Below are 22424 nucleotides of genomic sequence, written 5' to 3'. Positions count from 1 at the left end.
AGCAGTACTCATAATAGCCCGAAAGTGGAAACAACCCAACTGCCCATCAACTGGGGAATGGATAAATAAAATGTAGTATAACTGTACGGTGGAGCAGCATTTGGTCACAAAGAGGAATGAAGTGCTGATGAATGCTCCAGGAATGAAACCGGAAAGCATCATGCTCGGTGACAGAAGCTGGTCACAAAAAAACACGTACCGGATGCTTCCATTGGTAGGAATGTGCAGAAAAGCTAAATCCATACAAACAGAAAAGAGGTTTGCGGCCACCAAAGCCTGGGGATTTGGGGAGAATGAGGAGTGACTGCTAATTTGTATGAGATTTCTTGTTGGGGTGATTAAAATGTTCTAAAATAGACTGTAGTAACAGTTGCACACAACTAATTGTAAATATACTAAAAGCCACTGAATTTAAAAAAATAAAAAGCCATTCTGTGGACCAGAAACAGCAAGGAAGTAAGTAAAAAAAAAAAAAAAAAAAAAAGCAGATAACATCGAGAGCTCGAGAGTAGGTAAGAGAATACTACTGTTAAAGGACCACGTCGGCCAAAGACTCCTGCCAGGTTACAAGGCCTGCTCCTTCCTTCCCTGGCCCGGCCCGAGTCTGTCTTCTCCAGATCCCAGTCCCCTTTCCTGGTGTTCCGCATTTCATGTTGCAAGACCAGGACGAGCAGAGCCTGGGGCAGTCAGCGACCTCCCGCCTGATTTCGAGATGCCTCCCTGGGCAGTGCCCTCCTGTCTCCTCTCCGTGCCCCCCCTCCACCCGCATCCCTACGCTTTTTCAGCACCTCCCGACCAAGGGGACACCTTGGACCTGCCCTCACACCCTGTGCGAATGCCAGAGTGCTGTGGGTGCTGCCCATTATCTCTGGGGACAGCAGGCCAAGCTGCCTGAAAGACAGCATGCAGGGAAGGGTCACTCCTCAGACCCTGGCCTGGCGCCCTGGTAGCAGAGAGAGGGGTAAGCTTACTGGACCAGAACTGGCAGCGTGTGTTCAAGAATCTGTGTTGGCCCCAATCCCAACCGATTGGTTCCCTTTTCGTGTCTGCCCCAGGGACAGATCACTAATTTTCCTGGAAAAGATATACCTAAATTTTTTAGACATTATAATACCATGAAGTTTAAAGGCTGGGAATGAGGACAGCCTGGGTACCTATCACATCATCCATCCAAAGATAGATTTTTTAAAAATTAGGATTTTATTAATAACAGAATCTTACTGAAAAACACACAGAGTTGTCAAACCAACACCCCCTCCCCCGGAAAAATTAATACAAATAGTTTCTATTTAAAATGAAACTGCTTTAAAAATCTTTTCTAATCTATCCCACCTTCTGTCACTATAAAAATAAAAGCCTGCATTATTTTTGTGGCAATAAAACGTATCCCCTTCCCCTTGACTTGTACCCAATTCCCAGTGACCTGATGACTTGATTTAGTGGCCATTACCTATATCTGAAGGCAGATTTTGGCCCCAAGGAGTTGCGTGCTATAAAGTTCAAATAAATTCGCTCACAAATCTCATAAAAAAAAGAGGTGAAAATACTTTATTTCTCATCATAGATAAAGGGAAAAAAAAGTACATGTAAAGGTTGATTGTGATTTGTGAAGTGTTCAGTTGGTAAAAATTGGATCATTGTGGCAAAGTGTTTGACAAAGCACCTGTAAAATACTTGAGTGTAATAAAGCAAGCTTCTCCTCCCCCATTCTAGGCTATTTTTGACCGGAACCGGAAAGATGAACTGCCTCGGTTGCAGTTGGAGTGGATTGATAGCATCTGCATGCCTCTGTATCAGGTAATCATGATTTGGGAGGGTCTGCGTGTCCTGAGCCACGAGAGAAGAGCGTATGTACTTTCAGAAGGTTTAGTTAGCACACCCTTCCTGGGCATGGGTATTGCTGGCCCATGGCCCCACGGGCTGCAGCCAAGTCTTTTCTCAGATTTCTGACCACCTCTTAGGAAAAGTTGGTGCTAGGAGGCCGGAGACCTGAGTTCTCCTTCTAGGACATGATGGCCACAGGCCTCGATGACCTCATCTATACACCAGGGTCAGTAAGGTTTTAACTCAGTTTTTCCCAAGCCGTGCCCATGGAACACAAGTATCCAGCCGTAGCCTAATAGTTCCTCAAAGAGAGCTCTCAGGCCCAACTACCAGGGAGCCTGCTAGAGCTCAGATCCCTTTGGTAAAGAATCACATTTAATCTTGATTAATTCCAAATTTCTCTAACATTTGGCTGTGGAAATCTTTTCTTTTTTCTTTCTTTCTTTCTTTCTTTCTTTCTTTCTTTCTTTCTTTCTCTTTCTTTTCTTTCTTTCTCTTTCTTTCTTTCTTTCTTTCTTTCTTTCTTTCTTTCTTTCTTTCTTTCCTTTTTTTCTTTTTCCCTGTTTCTTTTACATCTATTCATATCATGTGAGATAGAAGAGTTCCACAAAACTAGGAGACATGGTTCTCTGTTCTGAGCCACAGGGTTTTCAAAGAACCTTCCATCTTAAAACACAGCCTTTCTCTGAGATGCATGTGACAAATGCTGACCACTGAATGCTGCTGAGCAGGGTGCACTAATGGTTTCCAGCTCTGCCGCCTGGGGTTCAGGACCCTGCTCCTGGCAAGGAGACAAGTGTCACGGGCTTTGAATGTTCACACTCCACTTTTTGAGTATAGATTAGGGTTGGCATCAGTTAACACTAACAGTTTAGTGTACATTGGCTTTTAATTCTACTACTAAGCATTTGCTTTCATGTGTAAAACCTGGCGAGTTCTTTACCCCCTACCTCGCTCCATCAAACTGAGCTGCTTTTCTAACTTCAAAGTGAGAAACACACGCAGAGAAAGCAAAACCACTTTAGTTTCTCACTCTGTGTAACTCCATTAAAAACACAGTATTGTTTTTTAAGGACCTCACAACCATTAAGTTTCAGGCTTATCTATCTACCACTTCATTTTCAGCACTTTTAGGAGCTGCTGAGCCCTGTCACATTATGTTAAAAAAAAAAAATCTAGATTACTGTCTTGAAGATGGAAATGTAACTTTTTAGTGACTATAAACACCAAAAATAAATTTATTTATGTTAGGCATGAAATACATGATAGCATAAAAATGAGACAAAGTTTTAAAATAATCTAAAATAGATCATTTTAGTTATAAATGGCACATAATGTGCTTTTAATAATGAAAGATTAGGCGAAAAAATCAAGAGTGATGTATTCTTTACTATAAGAGGAACCTTAACTCCCTTTTCTTCCCGCTCGCTCCTCCCACCCTGGTTCCTCTGGTATGCTGGGCCCCAGGTATAAAGCCCATAGCTGTTGGGTCACATATATCTTGCTTTGCTAAATTCACCCTGACTACTCATATTGAATAATTTATAATTTATTCAGTTTCCTATGCACAGTTATGCACTAAATGGGATGAATTCTTGCCATTAATAAATTCCTTTTACTGTGGGTAAAGCTTAGGAGGATGAAGACTTGTAACTGTGGGACTGATAAATTTTTGGTATTAGTTCGCAAAGCTATTTTGGAGTGAAACCCTCTGGCACTGTTGGTGGGAATGCAAGCTGGTGCAGCTACTCTGGAAGTCAGTGTGGAGGTACCTCAAGAAGTTAAAAATAGAGCTACCCTACGACCCAGCAATTGACTACTGGGTATTTACCCCAAAGATACAGATGTAGTGAAACAACAGGACACCTGCACCCCAGTGTTCATAGCAGTAATGTCCCCAATACCCAAACTGTGGAAGGAGCCATGATGTCCTTCAACAGATGATGGATAAAGAAGATGTGGTCTATATACAATGGGATATTACTCAGCCATCAGAAAGGATGAATACCCACCATTTACATTGATGTGGATGGAACTGAGGGTATTATCACAGAAAGATAATTATCATATGGTCTCACTCATATGTGGAATATAAGAAATAGTGAAAGGGACCATGGGGCAAGGGGAAAACTGAGTGGAGAAAAATTAAAGAGGAAGACAATCCATGAGAGACTCCTAACTCTGGGAAACAAACAAAGGGTTGCAGAAGGGGAGGTGCATGGGGGGATGGGATAACTGGATGACAGGCACTTGATGGGGTGAGCACTGGGTGTTAGACTATATGTTGGCAAATTGAATTTAAATTAAAAAAAAAAAAAAGCTACTTTGGAATGGACCCAAAGTCCATACATCCTTCCTGTGTGATTAGTGACAGTAAATGCTGGAAAGGATTCCCATGTGCTTTTCCATGCTAATTTCATTGTTTTGGTACTGATTCACAATCATTTGGGCTTATTTGATACTTCCTATTAAATACTTTGAAATCTTCAGGTTGAAAAGGAAGCCACTTGAATTTAAACTGAAAATAGCACTTACAAATTTTAGTTGTAAATTCTTTAAAATCTTTGAAACCAATATTTCCAAAAGCCCTCAAACTGAAACTTTGTTGAACGATTTTAACTGTCTTCTCTGAGAGTCCCTCAGAGGGACTTTTGTTCCATCTCACGCAGTTGGGGGCTTAGGGGTTGTCCATTATTTAACTGGGTAATTTGACATTAACTGTTGTGCTCCAGAAGCGAAATGGAATGAGCCAGTGGGCAGGAATCACCAGTAGTGCAAAGATACAAAGCCTTGACAAAATAACTCACCAAGCAAGGGAAGTCATTGATGTGACATTGGTCATTGAGGCAAAATGTCTGCAAGAACTCAGGCTGTTGCTGAAAGGCCAGTTTGGGGTTTTGAACATGAAACTGCAATAATAGAGAGTATGAGGGGTTAAAAAGCAAATGAGAAAGTACACAGGTGACAGGCATCCCAAAAAGGGATTGATCTGAAATGACATGGTCTGAATTATAGAGCGTAAGAATCCAGGGTGGCCTTGCTGGGTCAGTCTGGGCATAGAGCAAAAGGATACAGGATAGTACGTATGAGACAGAGAATGTTCCTTTTCCCGGCCAGGGCTCTGACCCCAAGGTGGAGTGGTCTGGGTGACAAGAAACCTCGTATAGAGCCTGAGGAAAACAAATACTTATGGAGAGAGGTGGAATCCCTGTGCCCGGAGGAGCAGCGCAGGGTGGAGAGATGCCCTCTAGCGAGGGTGGAGGCTAACCGGAGCCCTGGGGCTGGAGGACTGAATTTGGAAGCAGGGGTGGAGATGCAGCTGAGCAGTAGGTACAAATATGGTTTTAGGACAGATTTTTTTTTCTTTTGATTTTTTATTTAAATTCAATTTAATTAACATATAGTGTATTTTTAGTTTCAGAGATAGAATTTAGTGATTCATCGGTTGCATGTAACACCCAGTGCTCATTACGTCTAGTGCCCTCCTTAATGCCCATCAGTTACCCCCTCCCCCCACCCACCTCTCCACCAACAGCCCTCACTTTGTTTCCTAGAGGTAAGAGTCTCATGGTTTGTCTCCCTGTGTTGTTGTCTTATTTTATTTTTCCTTCCCTTCCTCTATGTTCATCTATTTTGTTTCTTCAATTCCACATGTGAGCAAAAATCATATGGTATTTGTCTTCCTCTGACTGTCTTATTTCACCCAACATAATGCCATCCACATCACTGCAAATGGCAAGATTTCATCCTTTTTGATGGCTGATTCCATTTTGTGTGTGTGTGTGTGTGTGTGTGTGTGTGTGTGTGTGTGTGTCCCACAAATTCTTTATCCATTCATCTGCCGATGGACAGCTGGGCTCTTTCCATATTTTGGCTATTGCACACATTGCTGCTATAGACATTGGGGTGCAGGTGTCCTTTCAAATTACTCTATTTGTATCCTTTGGATAAATACCTAGTAGTGCAATTGCTGCATTGTAGGGTAGTTCTATTTTTAATTTTTTTGAGGAAACTCTACACTGTTTTCCAGAGTGGCTGCCCTGCCCCAGTTTACAGCAATCCCACCAACAGTGTGAGAGGGTCCCCTTTCTCCTCATCCTCACCTGTATCTGTTGTTTCTTGATTTGTTCATCTTGGCCATTCTGACTGGTGAGAGGTGGCATGTCATTCTGGTTTCAATTTGTATTCTGATGCTGAGGGACGTGGAGCATCTTTTCATGCGTCTGTTGGCAGTGTGTATGTCTTCCTTGGGGAAATGTCTATTCATGTCTTCTGCCCATTTCTTGACTGGATTATTTGTTTTTTGGGTGTGCAGTTTGATAAGTTCTTTATAGATTCTGTATACCAGCCCTTTATCTGATAAGACATTTGCAAATATCTTCTCCCATTCTGTAGATTGTTTTTGACTTCATTGACTTTCACAGGTTAAATTGGTTTCACTTCATGGTTTTGAAAAGGTTGTGCTTATCAAATTCGAAATCAGATCAAGCACTTTCCTCTTTCACCCCAGTTTGCTGAGTTTTGTCCCTCCTCCAAGCCAAGTGGTAGATTACCACTAGTTTCAGGCACCTGAAGGGCTACTTATTTGTGTGCTTAGGTGGGAACTCACACAAACTACATTTTGGATGCCCCTTGCATTTAAAATTGAACCTCATCCCTGAGACTACTTCAATCTCCAGTCAATCTGCGCCTGTGTTGAAGGAAAACCATGCTAATTCCTCCAATCCTCTTAAAATCTATTCATTAGGAAGTTAACTCAGTAATCTACTGTCTGACTGGAAGTGACGGTCAGAAAATAGATAAAAACATGTCAACAAAGCAGTGCATAGGGAGGGAACATGCAGCGAACCCTCCCCGATCCATGAGTAGTTACAGGGTAGGGAGCTATGACACACTGGGCTACATATATCTACAATATGGAGTATATAATTCTCCAGAACTTGCCTCATCTTTTTAATCTGATGGTTCCAAACTCTTCTTTAAAGAGAATAGTAAATGGTCCTAACAGGCAGAAGTCATGATTTATCTGTGACAGCATTTTAATCAGGAAGCGTATAGGAAGTCCAGAGTGGGCCGCGAACCATCAGAGCGTGTGCCCCAAGAGAAGACTAAAGCCTGGTTAGTTAGCTCTGTCCTAGCAGGGTATCTTGAAGGAACACATTGACATCTGATTCCTGTGCTTTCTGCTGTCTTTGCACCCTGCTGGGGATCCATTAGCCTGCTGCTCAACATCTTTGAAGGGAGAAAAAATAGAAAGAAAGAAGAAAAAGGGGAGAAAAAAAAAAGACATCATCAAACTTTGAAGTCATTGCAGCACCAGCCTTAGGGGTAAACAGAAAACCTGATGTGCCAGCCTCACACTGAGCTCCCCTTTGCAATATTGAGCTAAGTGTTTGCCCCTTGTAGTCATTCTCGACTTAATCAAACCTCAATGTACCTAGAATTTCAATGATGCATAGAGGCGGTATAAATCTTCTGTGGTTGAGGATGGAGGGGTTCATTTTTATTATGAACCCAACGATATTTTCAGCCGGTCCCAAACAGGCTCTTGATTTTGGAGTGGATTCTTTTTCAGATACTGTCAAAGACCTTGGACAGGATCTAGCCAGAATCATTCTCTGTCTTCGTTAAAGGAGGAAAAAGTCCTGCAAGAGTATTGCCTCTTCATAAAAATGCCATGGGGCTGCTGCAACGGGCAGAGAGGCTGATGTCATGATCACAATAGCTTTTGACTTTTTTTCTGCCTTCCATTGGAATGGTAGTTCTGGAAAGTAGACTCACCTGATGCAATTATTAGCAAGCTCTCTGAGAGAAGAGCGAAAATAATCTTTAAAATACAATTAAAACCAGGCAGCCCCGGTGGCGCAGCGGTTTAGCGCCGCCTGTGGCCCGAGCCATGATCCTGGAGACCCTGGATCGAGTCCCATGTTGTGCTCCCCGCACGGAGCCTGCTTCTCCCTCTGCCTGTGTCTCTGCCTCTCTCTGTATATGTCTCTCATGCATAAGTAAATGAAACTTTAAAAAAATAAAGATAACTTTTAAAAATAAATAAAATACAATTAAAACCATAAAGACTGGGCATTAGAATTGACAAACTGGAAAAGATGAGGTAAAGCGCTAAGACGGTTTTTCTGGTCTTTTAAAAAAGTTCTTTAAAAATGACTTAGGAGGGGATCCCCAGGTGGGTCAGCGGTTTGGCACCAGCCTTTGGCCCAGGGTGTGACCCGGGAGACCTGGGATCCAGTCCTGGATTGAGTCCCGGGATCGAGTCCCGCATCGGGCTCCCTGCATGGAGCCTGCTTCTCCCTCTGCCTGTGGCTCTGCCTCTGTTATGTGCGTGTGTGTCTCTCTCTCATGAATAAATAAAATCTTAAAAAAAAAAAAAAAAAAGACTTAGTAATTCCCCCAGATGGCCCGTGCTTCGTGTCCAGCTTTTTAAAAAAAGAACCAGTGATGAGCTACGCGTGACTGGTTGGAATGTAACATCATCTCCTCCTAAAAAGCCTACGAGCAGTACAATGGGGTGCGGAGACCGCTCCCCTCGGGTGCTCTACAGAAAGGGCCCCACCCGGGTCGGTTTCTGACCCTTTCTCCAGGCTCTGAGCCCCGGGCACTGAGCACTGGCGGCGGAGAGTAGCAAACAGTGGGGGCCAGGCCCCCCTCGTCTTTGCAGAGAATGACGTCATGCGCAAGCCCGAGACTGCGGAGGGAGGGGGCGGCCCGGCCTGTCCGCATCCCCTCCGGCGCCCCCGCCCGGCCGGGGAGGCGCTGCGCGGCTCCTGCAACCTGGCGGACAGCAGCGCCGCCCCTCGAGGGCCGCTACGGGGGCGCCGCCGGCTCCGCCCTCGCCGCTGCGCCGCGCCGGCCGGAGGCTGCCCGGGGACTGTCCGCGGGGCCGTCGGGGTCACCAGGGGGCTGCTGGGGGCCGGGCTCGTGGGCCGGCGTCAGTCTCTAGGGGGGCACTTGGAGCAGGCCTGGGACCTCGTTCTGGCCGCCGAGCCCCCGAGCCCCCCGAGCCTCCCGAGCTCCCCAGCTCCTCGAGCCCCTCGAGCCCCCCAGCCCCCGGAGCTCCCCTGAGCCCCCAGCTCCCTGAGCGCCCCCGAGCCCCTCCAGCTCCCCAAGCCCCGCGAGCTCCCTGAGCCCCCCAGCAGCCTGAGTCCTCCAGCTCCCCAAGCTCCTCGAGCTCCCCAGCCTCCCCCCAGCTCCCCAAGCCCCTCAAGCCTCCCCCAGCCCCCCCCAGCTCCCCCAGCCCCTCAAGCCCCCTCAGCCCCCGGAGCTCCTCGAGCCCCCTGCCCTGGCAGCAGTTCCCCCTGGGCTCCCACCAGCACCCGGTCTGGGTCAGAGCTAGGCCACCCCGGGACCACCCTGAACTCCCAGCTGCCTGCCCCCCACCCTGCTGCCCATGCTGCTCTCTCTGGCCTAATAAGCTGTCTGGGGGCAGTGCCAACTTGTTCTAGGAAAATTCTGTCATTTTCCTGATTTGGGCTCTGAGATTCAAGAGACAAGCCCCCCCCCCCTTGACCCTCAGGCTTTGTACTCCCCAGAAACAGGGAGGGTGCCAAGACACTCCCTTTTCATTTTCCCTTTCTCACCACCCCCTCCCCTTTCTGTCTCTCTCCATTCCTTCTTTCTCTCTCTCTCTTTTTTTTTTTTTAAGATTTTATTTATTTATTCATGAGAGACACAGAGAGAGGCAGAGACACAGGCAGAGGGAGAAGCAGACTCCGTGTGGGGAGCCAGATGTGGGACTCGATCCCAGAACCCCAGGATCACACCCTGAGCCCAAGGCAGCTGCTCAACAGCTGGGCCCCCCAGGCATCACTCCCTCTTTCTCTTCTCTTTCTCCCTCCTCCACCTCCCCTGCGCCCATCTCCAGCCCCGACAACAGAAAGTTTTTAGATCTCGTGTTTCTTGCCTGATGGGAATGGCCCTTACAGGGCCTCCCCTGTGCTGTCTGCACTAGAGCTTTGTGGTCTGACTTGATGATGTGACTTGGCCAGATTTGGTTCTCAATAGGTGAAGGAGAATTCTGGAATTTAGAACCCCCCCCCCCCCCCCACCTCACCACACAAAGCTGCCATTCAGGGCTATACCGTCTCCAGGCTGAATGATGACAGCTTGCTGTTTCTAATGGGAGCCGAGATTTGTCTGCAGGAGGGAAGCCTACCGAGTTAGTGGGTGGGGAGCCCCAGGCGTGGCGGCTCAAGCAGAACAAAAACACACTGATTTAATATTTTCAAAATACTGCCCTTGTCACATACATTATACCTAGATCTGAGTGCTGATAGTAAAACCTGTTTATCTCCAAGCTGACCATAAACTTAGTCAAATACAAATGGAAGAGAAATGTAAACATTTGCAAGTGTCAGTTTATGTAGTTTCTAGGCCCCTCCACTATGGCCTGTCCTCCGAACTTCTGCCAAAGTGGTCTTCCTTTAAAAATATATATATATATTGGATCATGGCACCCCCTGCTTAAAAACCTCAGCCTACACCACCATGTGTGAGATCCCTTCCAGATTTCCCACTGTGGTGTCTCAGGGCCACCTTTTCTGAGGCCCCCTGCCTGTTGGCTTCATCTGCTGGCACCCTACCCAATTCCTCACCCACGTACCCTTTGTCCCAAAGCACAGGACCCACAGACCCCCTTGTCCCTCTTGCTTTGCCTTTGCTCTGCTTCCTTCCTGCTCCTCTCTGCCTGGAAAACCTTTACCCCCGTCGATGTCTCTGTAGCATTCCATGTGTCTCTTCATGACCACGGCAACAGGCTGTCTCGTGTGTCTGGTGACTGGCTGGCTGGCTTGCTTCCCCGTTAGACCAGTTTCTTGGGACCCTCATCTTCGTGGTACCCGCATAGTGCCTAGCACATTCACACTGCTCTGTAAACATCTGTGGGACCAATGAATGAAGAAACAGAGGAATGCATGATGGGTGCAGCACCACAGAATTAACCAGAAGCAGTGGGATGTGCGAAGTAGGGTTATAGCATCATGTAAAATTATCATCTATAAATATATAAAACCTTTCATCAGAGTGTGCACCATTCTCTTCCTGCCCATAATCTGAAGTATATGGCCTATGATATCTTTTTAGATATCATAAAGCAGTTTAGTTCTCATCATGGTTGAATTGGCCCTTAATTCTAATATAAAAAGGCCAGTTTATAGCCATGAATTTTTCAGGGCTTTGAGTTTTTCAACTAGGAAATACGTGAAATTTTCTTTTATCCAACATTGGCAGAAAATACAGTCTAGTGATTTTAATATTCATGTTAAGAGAGTCAGCACACATACATAAGGATTTCAAGAACTGATGTACATTGTATACATGTGGTTTCATAAAATTATAATACAATAAAATGCTAAATCTATTATAATTAAAATGTAATCTTTCTTTGACTTAGAAGACTTTCCAGATCCTACATTTCCTAAGAGTTACCCCTAAGAAGCATCAGCTAATTATGTGCTGTGTAGAGGGAAGTGCTAAGCAGGGGACAGGCCTTACGAACGGAGCAGATTCAGGCTCATGTCACTGCCTGCCCCGGGCATGGCATGTGTTAGGTAAAGGCATCCCACACCCTTGGCTACGTCTTAGAGCTCTTCCTGAATACGTGATATGCCAGGATGTTTGATTTTAGAATTTTCCACTTCCAAAATGAGCTTGACTTGATAAAGCAACCAGCTCTATGTACATTTTCTTGTAAATAAAATGGATTTTGTCTCATTTCATGCAACTCTAAAAAAAAAACAAAAAAACACCTGTTTTTTATACAGTAGCACTTAATGTATTCCTGTTCATGTGCATTTTGTGAGTTCAAAACTGCCATCATGAATCCATATTAAAATGCTGGAATCTGGTATATATATATATATACACCATACATACATGTATATGTATATACATACATACATATATATATTCCCTAATAAGACTTTTGAAAGTAGAATTTAAGATAAGATCTACTTCTTATCCAGCTGACCAGCATAAATCACTCTTTTTAAAAGTGTTTCTGCTTGGGAATCATGAAACTAAAAATGACTTAACTGAAGTCCATACAAGACTTGGAATGTTGTCTTATGTTGCTTCCTAGGGCCACTAGAAAGCATATTTTAAATATTTTTCTAAAGATTAGAGAGAGAGAGAAGGAGTGGGGGGAGGGGCAGATGGAGAAGCAGACTCCCACCTGAGCAGGGCCCAAGAACCCAGGGCTTGATCCCAGGATTCTGGAATCATAACCTGAGCTGAAGGCAGATACTTAACCAACTGAGCCACCCATGCGCCCCTAGACAGCATATTTTAAAAGCCGATTTACCCTTTTTCATGGCTCTCTCTTCTTTGAATCTCAAGAAAAGAAGAGAGAAAGGGAGAGATGGAACGTGGAAGAGAGAGAGAGAGAGGGAAAATTGCATTTTTCCACCAGGAAATGAATCAAGGCCTCTTTTAAATATTATTTTTTTGCACTGCAAGTGCCTCTCTGAAATTTCTGCAATTTAATGTGCATTTGGAAGGTCAGCATTGCTTGAGCTCGAGGGAAGTGAGGCATGAGATAAACATAAAGCATTCTTATTATGCTATTGCCAAACGGAATCTTCTGTACTACTCGAAATGTTTCCTAAGAGAATTCAAGGAGGCCCTCTCTGGATGCCCAGCCATCACAACTCTTATATTTAATTATCTGAGCTGCAGCCATAAAAATATTAAATAAATCACTCAAGGCGCATTGCCTCACCTAGCAAGCAGATGCTAGATGGCAACGTGACCAGAGAGAGCCAGGCGCTCTCATGTACCAACCGATCTGGCAGCCCAACAGCTGACTTTGGTAGCCAGGGTCTAAAACGAGGGCAAAGACTTCTAACAGACTGAGCGCTTGGAAAAGAAATTCAGCATTAGAGTCCTGACAGGCATGCGGTATCCTTATGCACGTTTTTTTCAGAAAGCAGACATCTATTGAATACTTACTACTCTTACAAGGTGCTTTTACAGACACAGTTTAGTTTGACCCTAACTGTGAAAGAAGAACATACTTCATTCAGGATCCTATAATGTCTAATGATCTGAGTTTTAACATATGAGGAAAGTGAAACCTAAAGAAGCTAATGGACATAATTCGAGTGAAGCAGTTAATACAGAATAGAGCCAGAAGTTCAGTCCCAAGTCCTGTCTTCATCTGCTGCTTTTTCTCACCATACTGCTCTGAGGAAGTACAAGGTGCTTCCATTCTGGCCAGGAATGCGTTACCTTTGTAAATCTGCCATTTACAAAACGAAACCCTGAATCCTTCAGAGGGGAGGATACCAGGACCAGAGTAGAGACTCTAAGGAGACCAATTCCTAGAAGACCAAATGGGCTAATGGATTCTGTTTAGCTGGTTACTATAGAAAATTCTCTCAGAAATATGTTAAGCTGTTCTTGACCTAACACTTTCCCTTGCAAAGTGGGTTGACATTGCCAATAGAAGATGGCAGACTGGCCTCACTAGTTTATCTCCCCCTCCTTCTGAGAATTCCATTCACGTAATTATAAAGGACGTTTTTAAAAAGTATAAATTTTCTTGGGTATTGAAAGAGGGTGAAAACTTTTTGAGGAACATCATAGAAAAAAACCTAGATTTCCTTGAACAGACTGTTAGTATAAGTAAGGATGTTAAGGACTCTGCTAGCAAGGACTCAGACGGAAATAAGGATCATGGTAGAGAAAACATATCACCTTCCAGAATACTTGAATCATCAAGAGAAGGTTGTTAGGAGAAGTAAGAATCTCACATTCTCTTCTTTTGGTGCCATTTTATGCTGTTGTCCACACATAAACACAAATTTACCCAGAGACACTAGTGTATTGTGCTTTGGTCACTTGGCGTAATGTTCTAACGTGTGTCCACATTCCTAACATAATTTTCATGTTATCCTTCAAAACAGCAGCCTGGTGTTCCAGTCAGTTGACTTGTCATAGTTTATTCAGTCATCATCTACTTGCTTTTTCCTTTTTGCTAAAAGAAGTAATTCTGAGGTGAGCACCTTAGTTCAATATTTCAGTGACTTATTCAATACTATTAAGTGTGATTCAAAATAATGAAGTTGTATTTCTTTAATAAAAAAAGAAAACTAAACTCTCAAGGACAACAGAATGTGAGAGGATGTAAGATCTCCCCAGATATTAAAAAGTTGGTAAGGAACTAACATCCCAGAACGTCTGCTGACAAAAGTGAGTGGATCTGTCTTTCAAGAGGAGCTCCTGAGGGGTTCAGGACTCGGAACCAAGAGGGGGTATGTCGGTTTTCGAGGGCCGTCTAACACAGTACAACAAACTGGGTGGCTCACACAACAGAAATCTCTTCTCTCATAGTTCTGGAGGCTCCAAGTCCAAAATTGACTCCTTCTGGAGGTTCTGAGAGAGAATCTCTTCCGTGCCTCTCTCACTTAGCTTCTGGTGGTTGCCAGCAATCCCTGGTATTCCTTGGCTTCTGGACGCGTCACTCTAATTTCTGCCTCTGTCTTCCCGTGACATTCTCCCCTGTGTCTATGTGTCCCCGTGTCTTCAGATGGCCTATCTTATGAGGACGCCGGCCATTGGATTTGGCTCTTCCAACCCACCATGACTTCATCTTAACCTGATTAGATAGATCTGCAAAGATTCTATTTCCAAATAAGGTCCTGTCCCCAGGTACGAGGGGTCAGGACTTCAGCATATCTCTTGGGGGCTGGGGGGTACAATTTGATCCACAACAACGAGGTTGAGGCATAAGCTTGGAAACAAACAGAAAGGTCAGAAGTCGGTAAGTGGAGTCTCGGGAACCTCACTACCTGCTCGGCCAAGGTCCATAGGCCCTGTAGCGGCTGCCAAGCCAGGAGACCAGAGAGCTCTTCCCGCAGAGCGCTCAGCGGGAGGGAGAGGTCGGGGCTGAAATCCAGAGTCCCTGGAACGCCTGGCTGGACCGCAGGTGCCCTCCTACCCGCACCCCGGAGGCCAACCGCCGGACGTCCCCAGAAGCAGAAAAGTGGGATTCTTCTTGAAAGAGACGGGGGCCTCAGGGAAAAGATCCACATGCACTTGCACTTGGGATGTTCTCAGTGAGAGTCCACTCTCCGCAGGATGATGGCCTCTGCGGTCAGGTCAGAGGTCAGAGGTCAGCCCCCGGCCACAGCTTCTGCGGCTCCGGCCGCCGGCCCACTGCCTGGATGGCAGGTGACTATGCGACAGAAGGGCCACAGCCTGTTCCAGGAGAGCCTCCAACAGGAAGGAATGGAAGCAAATAAAACACGGCGGAGGAAAGGAATTCCGAGCACACAGTAAACACCGAAGACCACCGTAGAAACCCTGATATCCTCCCGAGACAAACAGGTTATGAAGCCAGACCCGGGGCCGGTCATTGTTTTCCAGTTGCCGCATCGCACGTGATTCGTGTCCTTCTCTGGGTCCTCTGTCCCCACTCGGACCCTGTCCTCAGCAGCCCCGCCCCGGGCCCCCTTGGGTCCCATCTGCCAACTAAACACCGGTGGGGGGTCTCCCTAAGGCAGGTTGGCCCGTGGGCCCCTCAGCCCCTCCCTGACACCCGAGGGAAGGTCTGACCCGGGTCCACCTGCCTGTGCTCACCGTCTCCCTCCTCCTCCATCCACTCGCTCCTGCTGTAACCGGCCACCAGCCCTGTCCCAAACTGCCCCTCCACTGAGGTGGCACACGTGCAGCCCTCGTCCGCCCTCGGCCAGCAGACCCTAGGCTTACTTTAGGAACCTGCCCGATGACAGGCTCCCAGTCTAAAACCTCGGTTTGCCCCCAGGAGGTAGAGACCATGGGGGGGGGGGGGGCTCGGCCTTTCCCCGTTTGCGCAGTGCACTCACCTGCATCCCTGCGTCTCCAGCCCAACGGACCCCCATTCGGGACCACAGGGCATTAGCCTTTCCGTCTTTATTTCACGGCTGAGGGACCAGGGAGGTTTCTACTTGCTCTTCACAATCGCCCCGTGAATCAGGGGGAGTTTCAGCAGAGGAACCACTGCCTCCGAGAAGCGAAGGGAGGGACAAACTAACAGAACCATAAAATAATCGAAGAGGACGAGTAATTCTCCAAGTCTTTGCCTTAATATGTCGTCCATAAGCTTAGGGCTAAAGATGCTCTGATCGGCCGAAAACTATAAGGGAAAGAGCAACAGAAACCTACAGAGAAGGACGAGGCCGGGGGAAGGGAAAGGACACTGGGCGCTGGGTGTTTTTACAAGCATCCTCCTTCAAATCCGCCCTCCACACTCATAAAACCTAAAGCTTGCCATCCTTGGATTTTTTTTTTTTTTTTAGATTTATTTATTTGAGAGAGAGTGAGAGAGAGCACGAGAGAGAGGGCAGAGGGAGAAAGAGAAGCAGGCTCCCCACCAAGCACAGAGCCAGATGTGGGGCTGGATCCCAGGCCCCTGGGACCATGACCCGAGCTGAAGGCAGCTGTTTAACCACCTGAGCCACCCAGGCGCCCCTCCTGGGACTTGTTTTTATGGTGAGCACCCCGGGGCTGTAGGCTGGACTGACAGGAGCTCCACTCTGCTCCCTTCGAAGGGTCTTTGGCCTCACAAAATGACTCTCTTCTTGAAGCAAGGGGAAGGTAGTTTATATCAACCGTTCCAAGAGTCTGACCCTCCGAGGCCGTGAGGTTTGTGTCGAGGTAAGGCCTGTGCGCACCCCCTCTCAGGTGGCCGCAGAAGCCCCAGCTTTGGAAGCTGAGATCATCTAAACTCTGCCCTTTACTATCTGTGTCTTCTTGGGTAAGACAGAAACGCTCCAGCCTCAGCTATCACATCTGGAAAAGGGGGATAAATAGCGGTGGCTGGCTTGCTATCACTGAGAGGATTAACTCAGATAATGCCTGGGAAGTCAGACTGGCACCTGGCACGCAGTAAGTGCTCAGTGTCAGCATAGACTCTAACGTCTTAGGGAGCGAGGCGGTTTGGCTGTCCTTATCCAAACATACAAACACTGGCTACCGAAGCTCAGATGATAATAATAATAATGACTCACATTTACAGAGGGCTTTAACGGACCAGGCCTTAACTTGACACAAACCTCACGGCCTCGGAGGGTCACCGTGCACGGGGACAACATGCTGTTGTGATACAAAAATTCTTAAAAAAAAAAAAAAAAAGATTTTATTTATTTATTCATGAGAGACACAGAGAGAGGCAGAGACACCGGCAGAGGGAGAAGCAGGCTCCATGCAGGGAGCCCGACGTGGGACTTGATCCCGGGACCCCAGGATCATGACCTGAGCCAAAGGTAGACACTCAACCACGGAGCCACCCAGGCGCCCTGATACGAAGATTCTTGACGAGAAGTGAGTTTGCAAATAATCTGCAGGTTGGGAAAGCCGAACCCTGAAAGGTCACTTGTGACCCAGTTGAATGGTGTGGCAAAGCTGGTTTAGGACCGAGACTCTGGAGCTTCAGTTACAGTTTGTCCCAATGGCACCTGCCATCTATGGGGGAAATCTGAAACATAGCACGTCAGCGTTTTCGAAGCTATCGTGAGGGGAGGAAACTTGAAAGGGAAGGAGTGCTGCAGATGTCCCCCAAGCAGAAAGCAGCTTGAGCCAGGGAGTTTGTTTTGAAGGCCAGCACGGTGAACCAGGACGCCTCGGAGAGGGGGGGAAATGGAATGAAAAGTCAGCAAACAAGGTAGAAAAGACAGCCCTGCGAGGGCCTGAGAAACCCCTGAGAAACCAAACAGAAAATCTGAAGGAAGATAAATGGATAATTTAACAGCCATTCAGTTTTTAAGAAAGACAAAGAACCAGCTACATTGCATCAGAAAAGGCCGAGAAATGATGATGGATGGGGCCCTTCACACGAGTAGAGAACACAACAGAATCACAGTTGCCTGCCCAATTCCCAGCTGAGGGCAAATTTGAGGAACTAAATAAGGATATGAGACTGATACGGATTGAAGAGTTTTTCAAAATCTATTTAATGGCCAAGCAGGGGACATTGATCGCTTCTCAGAGGAAACGTTTAGGATCAATGAGGTAGTGGGCCCTTATCTGTGATGTGGGTGGGGGAGCAGGCCGGGGGAGGGGTTATAACATTCATCGCATAGCGGATACCCAACAGCATCGCCAGTACCGAAATAATTTTCGAATTACAGTGGTGAAGCACCGAATTATTTCGATCTCCATAAACTAAGCATTTCTCTTCTTTATCCTTGTATCCGCAGGCCTTCTTTCATTATTAGCATTTAGGTAGGTGACTTGTTACTTAATAATTCTAACACATGATGGAAGATTGCTAGTTCCTTTATCTGTCTGCGATAAAATTTTTAAAATAAGATATTTTACTGTTAAACAGTTTATACACATCCAGGGAACAGAATTCAAAAGGCACAAAAGTATTAGAGCAAAGTGATCCTTCCTCACACTCCTGTCCCCCAGTCACCTCTCTTGGGGCCACCATCTTTAACACCCTTCTTGGGCATGCATCTAGAGACAATCTATAGAAAACCATAAATACAGTGGGTTTTTCCATTGTTTTTTTTTTTTTAAGATTTTATTTATTTATTCATGGGAGACACAGAGAGAGAGAGAGAGGCAGAGGCACAGACCGAGGGAGAAGCAGGCTCCATGCAGGGAGCCTGACATGGGACTCGATCCCGGGTCTACCAGGATTAGGCCCTGGGCTGAAGGCAGCGCTGAACCGCTGAGCCACCCGGGCTGCCCTCCATTGTTTAAAAAAAAAATTTTTTTTTATTTATTCAAAAGAAAGGCAGAGACATAGGCAGAGGCTCCCTGCAGGGAGCCAGATGCGGGACTCGAACCCAGGACCTCGGATCATGACCTGAACCAAAGGCAGACATTCAACCACTGAGCCACCTGGGTGCCCCTACACTGTTTTGTTTTTTTAAGATTTTATTTATTTATTCATGATAGGGAGAGAGAGAGGCAGAGACACAGGCAGAGGGAGAAGCAGGCTCCATGCAGGGAGCCTGATGTGGGACTCGATCCTGGGCCTCCAGGATCATGACCTGAACCAAAGGCAGGTGCTAAACCGCTGAGCCACCCAGGGATTCCCCCCCACACTGTTTTTATACATAATGCTTATATTATACACTGCTTTCTACTACAGCATATACTCATGTATACACACTCTGCTCATATATATGGGTATGTATGTATTTGCACATAGATATGAGCATAAGTATATCCCACTCCATACCTTGCTTTAGCACACTTAATATAGTTTTGAGGTTTTCCTTTTCAGTGCCCATACAACAACTGCCTCCATCTTTTCGAAGGCCATAGGGTATTAGAGTTTAAAGATGAGAATAAAGGATTTAACCAATAATTAATTAATTATTTAGGGACACTGATGGCATTTCTCATAGTTGGCTACTGTTAACCGTGTGCAATAAATATCCTTGTAAATGGATCCTCTACCTACTTTATTTGTAGGTTAAATACTCAGAAGTGGAATTACTGGCCATTTGGCATATGGACATTTGATAACTTGGTAGCTATTGCCAGATTTCCCTCGTGGAGTGTGAGCCAATTTATATTCTCAACAGCAATATGTGAGGTGCCTCTCTCTCCACACCCCTACCAATACACTATGTTATCAGACTTCTTGAATTTTGCCATTATGGTAGTATAAAATTTATCTTATGATAGTTTTATTTTTTTTCTCATGATAGTTTTAATTTGCATTCTCCATATCATAAATGAGTCTGATTATATTTTTAGTATAGACTTATTAGGAGCAATTTGTATTTTTTTCTGTAAATGCTTCATATTTTTGCCATTCCTCTACTAGGCTGGTGGTCTTTTCTTTTTGATTTGTAGGTACTCACTATATATTAAAGAAATAGACCTTTATCTGTGGCAAAAGTGGCAAGTATTTTCCCCAGGTTGTCGTTTATCTTTTCCCTTTGTTTATGCTACACAGAATACATCGATTTTATGTAGTCAAATTCATGACTCTTTTCCTTTGTGGCTTCTGGACTTTTATGTCATACGTAGAATGATTTTTCCATTGCAAAAGGATAAATTTAAGAATTTTTCTCAGAACATCTTTTAGTATTTTATGGGGTTTTTTTTCTTTATATTTGTACCTTTTATTCATCTGGTTGTACTTGATTTTGTTAGATGTGAAGTGTGAGGTCAGAATCCAACTTCAGATTCTCAGATGGTTCCTGAGTTTTCCCATCAGGTTTTGACTAGTCCTTTTCCTTAGCATTTAAAAAGTCATCTCTATCATATGCTAAATTTCTTTAAACTTAGTTCTATTCTTAGTTTACTATTCTGTTCTATCGACCTGTCCACCTCATCACGCTTCTTGAAGTCTTTTATAATATATTTTAATGATAAGCCTAATTTCACCTTCAGCATTACTCCTGCAAGTATTTTTCTAAGGATTCTTACTTATCTTTGCATGTAAGCTTTAGAATTTAGTTTAAAAACAAACCTAGTTTGTCATTTTATTGGGATGCTTATTTAGTTTTAAATGATCAGTGTTTGGAAGGTAAATTACTGTAAAACTTCCCAACATGGAAAAATAGGAAATTCTTGCCCACCAGGAAGTTCCTATTCATGAAATTATGATGTTTCCATCCTTAAACTGCACTTCAACAATATAATAAAAATATCCAGTGTCTTGGTCCTGCTGCCCCCACAAACTTTTCCCATATCTTAGCTTTTTAGAAAGTTAGCAATGTAATTAAAGAAGAGTCACAATGATATACCCTCGACCAGGTCTTCAAGTGGACAGACTGGCCTCTTTCTTTGGACAAAGAGAAGGCCAGCTAATGAAGCAACATCCTCCTCATATGCCCAGTGGTGTGTGTAAAAGATTCCTTTTCTTGGCTTCTTATCCTTTCTCTCCAAACTCTCCCTTTCTTCATTATCTTACAAAATTAAGAAAAAGACGGTTCCTTACCATATGGAGGGAGACCACCAAAATAGTAGAGGACTTTTGTTCAAGGGTCTTGCAGTTTTCATGGATGCTTTGGATCAGGGCCTCTGTAGATGTGGGACACTGTGGGGGAGGTGCATGGGCTTTGAGGGCTCCTCCCTGTCTCAAACCCGAGCCTATGTGGTACTGAGCATGAGGACCACCGTTAAAGCCTCACAAGAAGTGTTCCATAATCGTTTGCATGGTGCTTACTAAGCAGTTCATTAGTACCAATAACAAGTGTTTTGACTCTTCTCAGATGCTCAAAAATATAAGCTAAAAAATAGCAGAGCAAACGTTATAGAGTATTCTAGAACCCATTCTTGAAGGCCCCCTAGCACCTTTCTCAGAACACCCTTCAAGCCAAGGGCATGTAATTGCAACTCCATATTTATACAACCCTCTCCCACATAGGCAGCCTGTCCATTCTGTTTGCAGAACCCTAGGACTCAAGGTGCACGAGAAGTACACACAAAATGTAGAGCAAACAAATGCCCGCAGCTCAACACACTAAAAATGTTTAAATGGTCCTTCTTACACATTGAACCTGGCCAAAATCATAGAGCCTAAATATTCCTATAAAATCTCAGATGGCATAGTTTTACCGGAAAACATTCTGGTGCATGGAGAGGTGGACTGTTACCATGTGGCTGTGTTTTAGTTACATGTTCCAACCCCCTCTTATAGGAAGCCCCATTCATCAACGGCTGTGGCTTCTGGGTCAGCAGCCATTCCTTCCAAGTCAGATGTTGCCTACACAGTGAACATGATTGATTAGCTACCCATGTGCTCTAAAAACCCAACCAACAGGATAACCTAGGACAGTATCCTGGAGGGGCTCATTATAACAGAAGAGACGGTTCTCCTTGCTCCCATTTACGTGAGCTGTCTTTGGGCCTGCCTGTTATTTACTACTTAAAACCCTTGTTTTATTTTCCCAGGGCAGGATAGAGTAGATGAGTCACAGATAAAAGATTCATTGTCTACACCTTAATGTTTGGGAGCCGGTGTTTCTTCATTATTCAGTGACGCTGTCTCCCTCCTGTGGATTTGTCCTGGAACAGTGTCCCAAACACCAGAACAAAAGAGTCGCTCCGCTCTCCTGACACTGCAGTTAGGTGAGACAGACACCTGTCATTACCAGCATCCCAGCGAGACCCCTCCTGGGAAGATACCACGGGCTTTAGGCAGGCAGGCCCCGACGGACATTCCAGCTCTGCTGTATTTTAACCATGCCCACTTTGGATCATTTAATTAATTTCCCCCAATCTAAGGTTCCTTATCTGTCAAAACGGGATCAACAATACCAATCTCCCAGCACCGTTGTGCTGCGTAACCAGCTCACATAGGGAGAGGTCCTCGAGGGAGCCTGGAACATGGGACACATTCAGTCCTCAGTTCATTTTGGCAAGACGGGTTTTCCTGTCTATCACAGCCGGCGGCTGGCGGCCCCCAGAATAGATTCCGCCCCAGACATGTTTTATTTAGTTGAACACTGTTTTTAAAACTGTAAAATGTCCAGTTTGCCATAGGCCCCGCCACTCTCAGCTGTCCGTGCAGCCTATTTCGTTCATTAACTGCACTGGCCTGTCCCTGTAGACATTTGAGGTTAAGACTCTTGCCCTATATAATGGAAATAACAACCTTAGGAGACTAAAATTCCTGCCTCATTAATTCAGAATGTTAA

At 45.3% G+C, this 22424-nt stretch overlaps 1 protein-coding gene across 1 annotated transcript in view; it reads left to right on the top strand.

Moving 5' to 3' along the window:
• PDE11A (phosphodiesterase 11A) overlaps nucleotides 1-22424 on the top strand; it is a 365302-nt gene that overhangs the window by 332636 nt on the left and 10242 nt on the right. Inside the window, exon 19 of the mRNA XM_025994270.2 lies at nucleotides 1714-1797. Coding sequence (XP_025850055.2) covers nucleotides 1714-1797 — 84 coding nt within the window. The remainder of the gene's footprint in view (nucleotides 1-1713; nucleotides 1798-22424) is intronic.

Source organism: Vulpes vulpes, chromosome 3 (assembly GCF_048418805.1).
Source record: "Vulpes vulpes isolate BD-2025 chromosome 3, VulVul3, whole genome shotgun sequence".
NCBI classification, from domain to species: domain Eukaryota; kingdom Metazoa; phylum Chordata; class Mammalia; order Carnivora; family Canidae; genus Vulpes; species Vulpes vulpes.
Note: the sequence above shows the minus strand (reverse complement) of the source record. Positions and strands in the feature narration are given on the sequence as shown.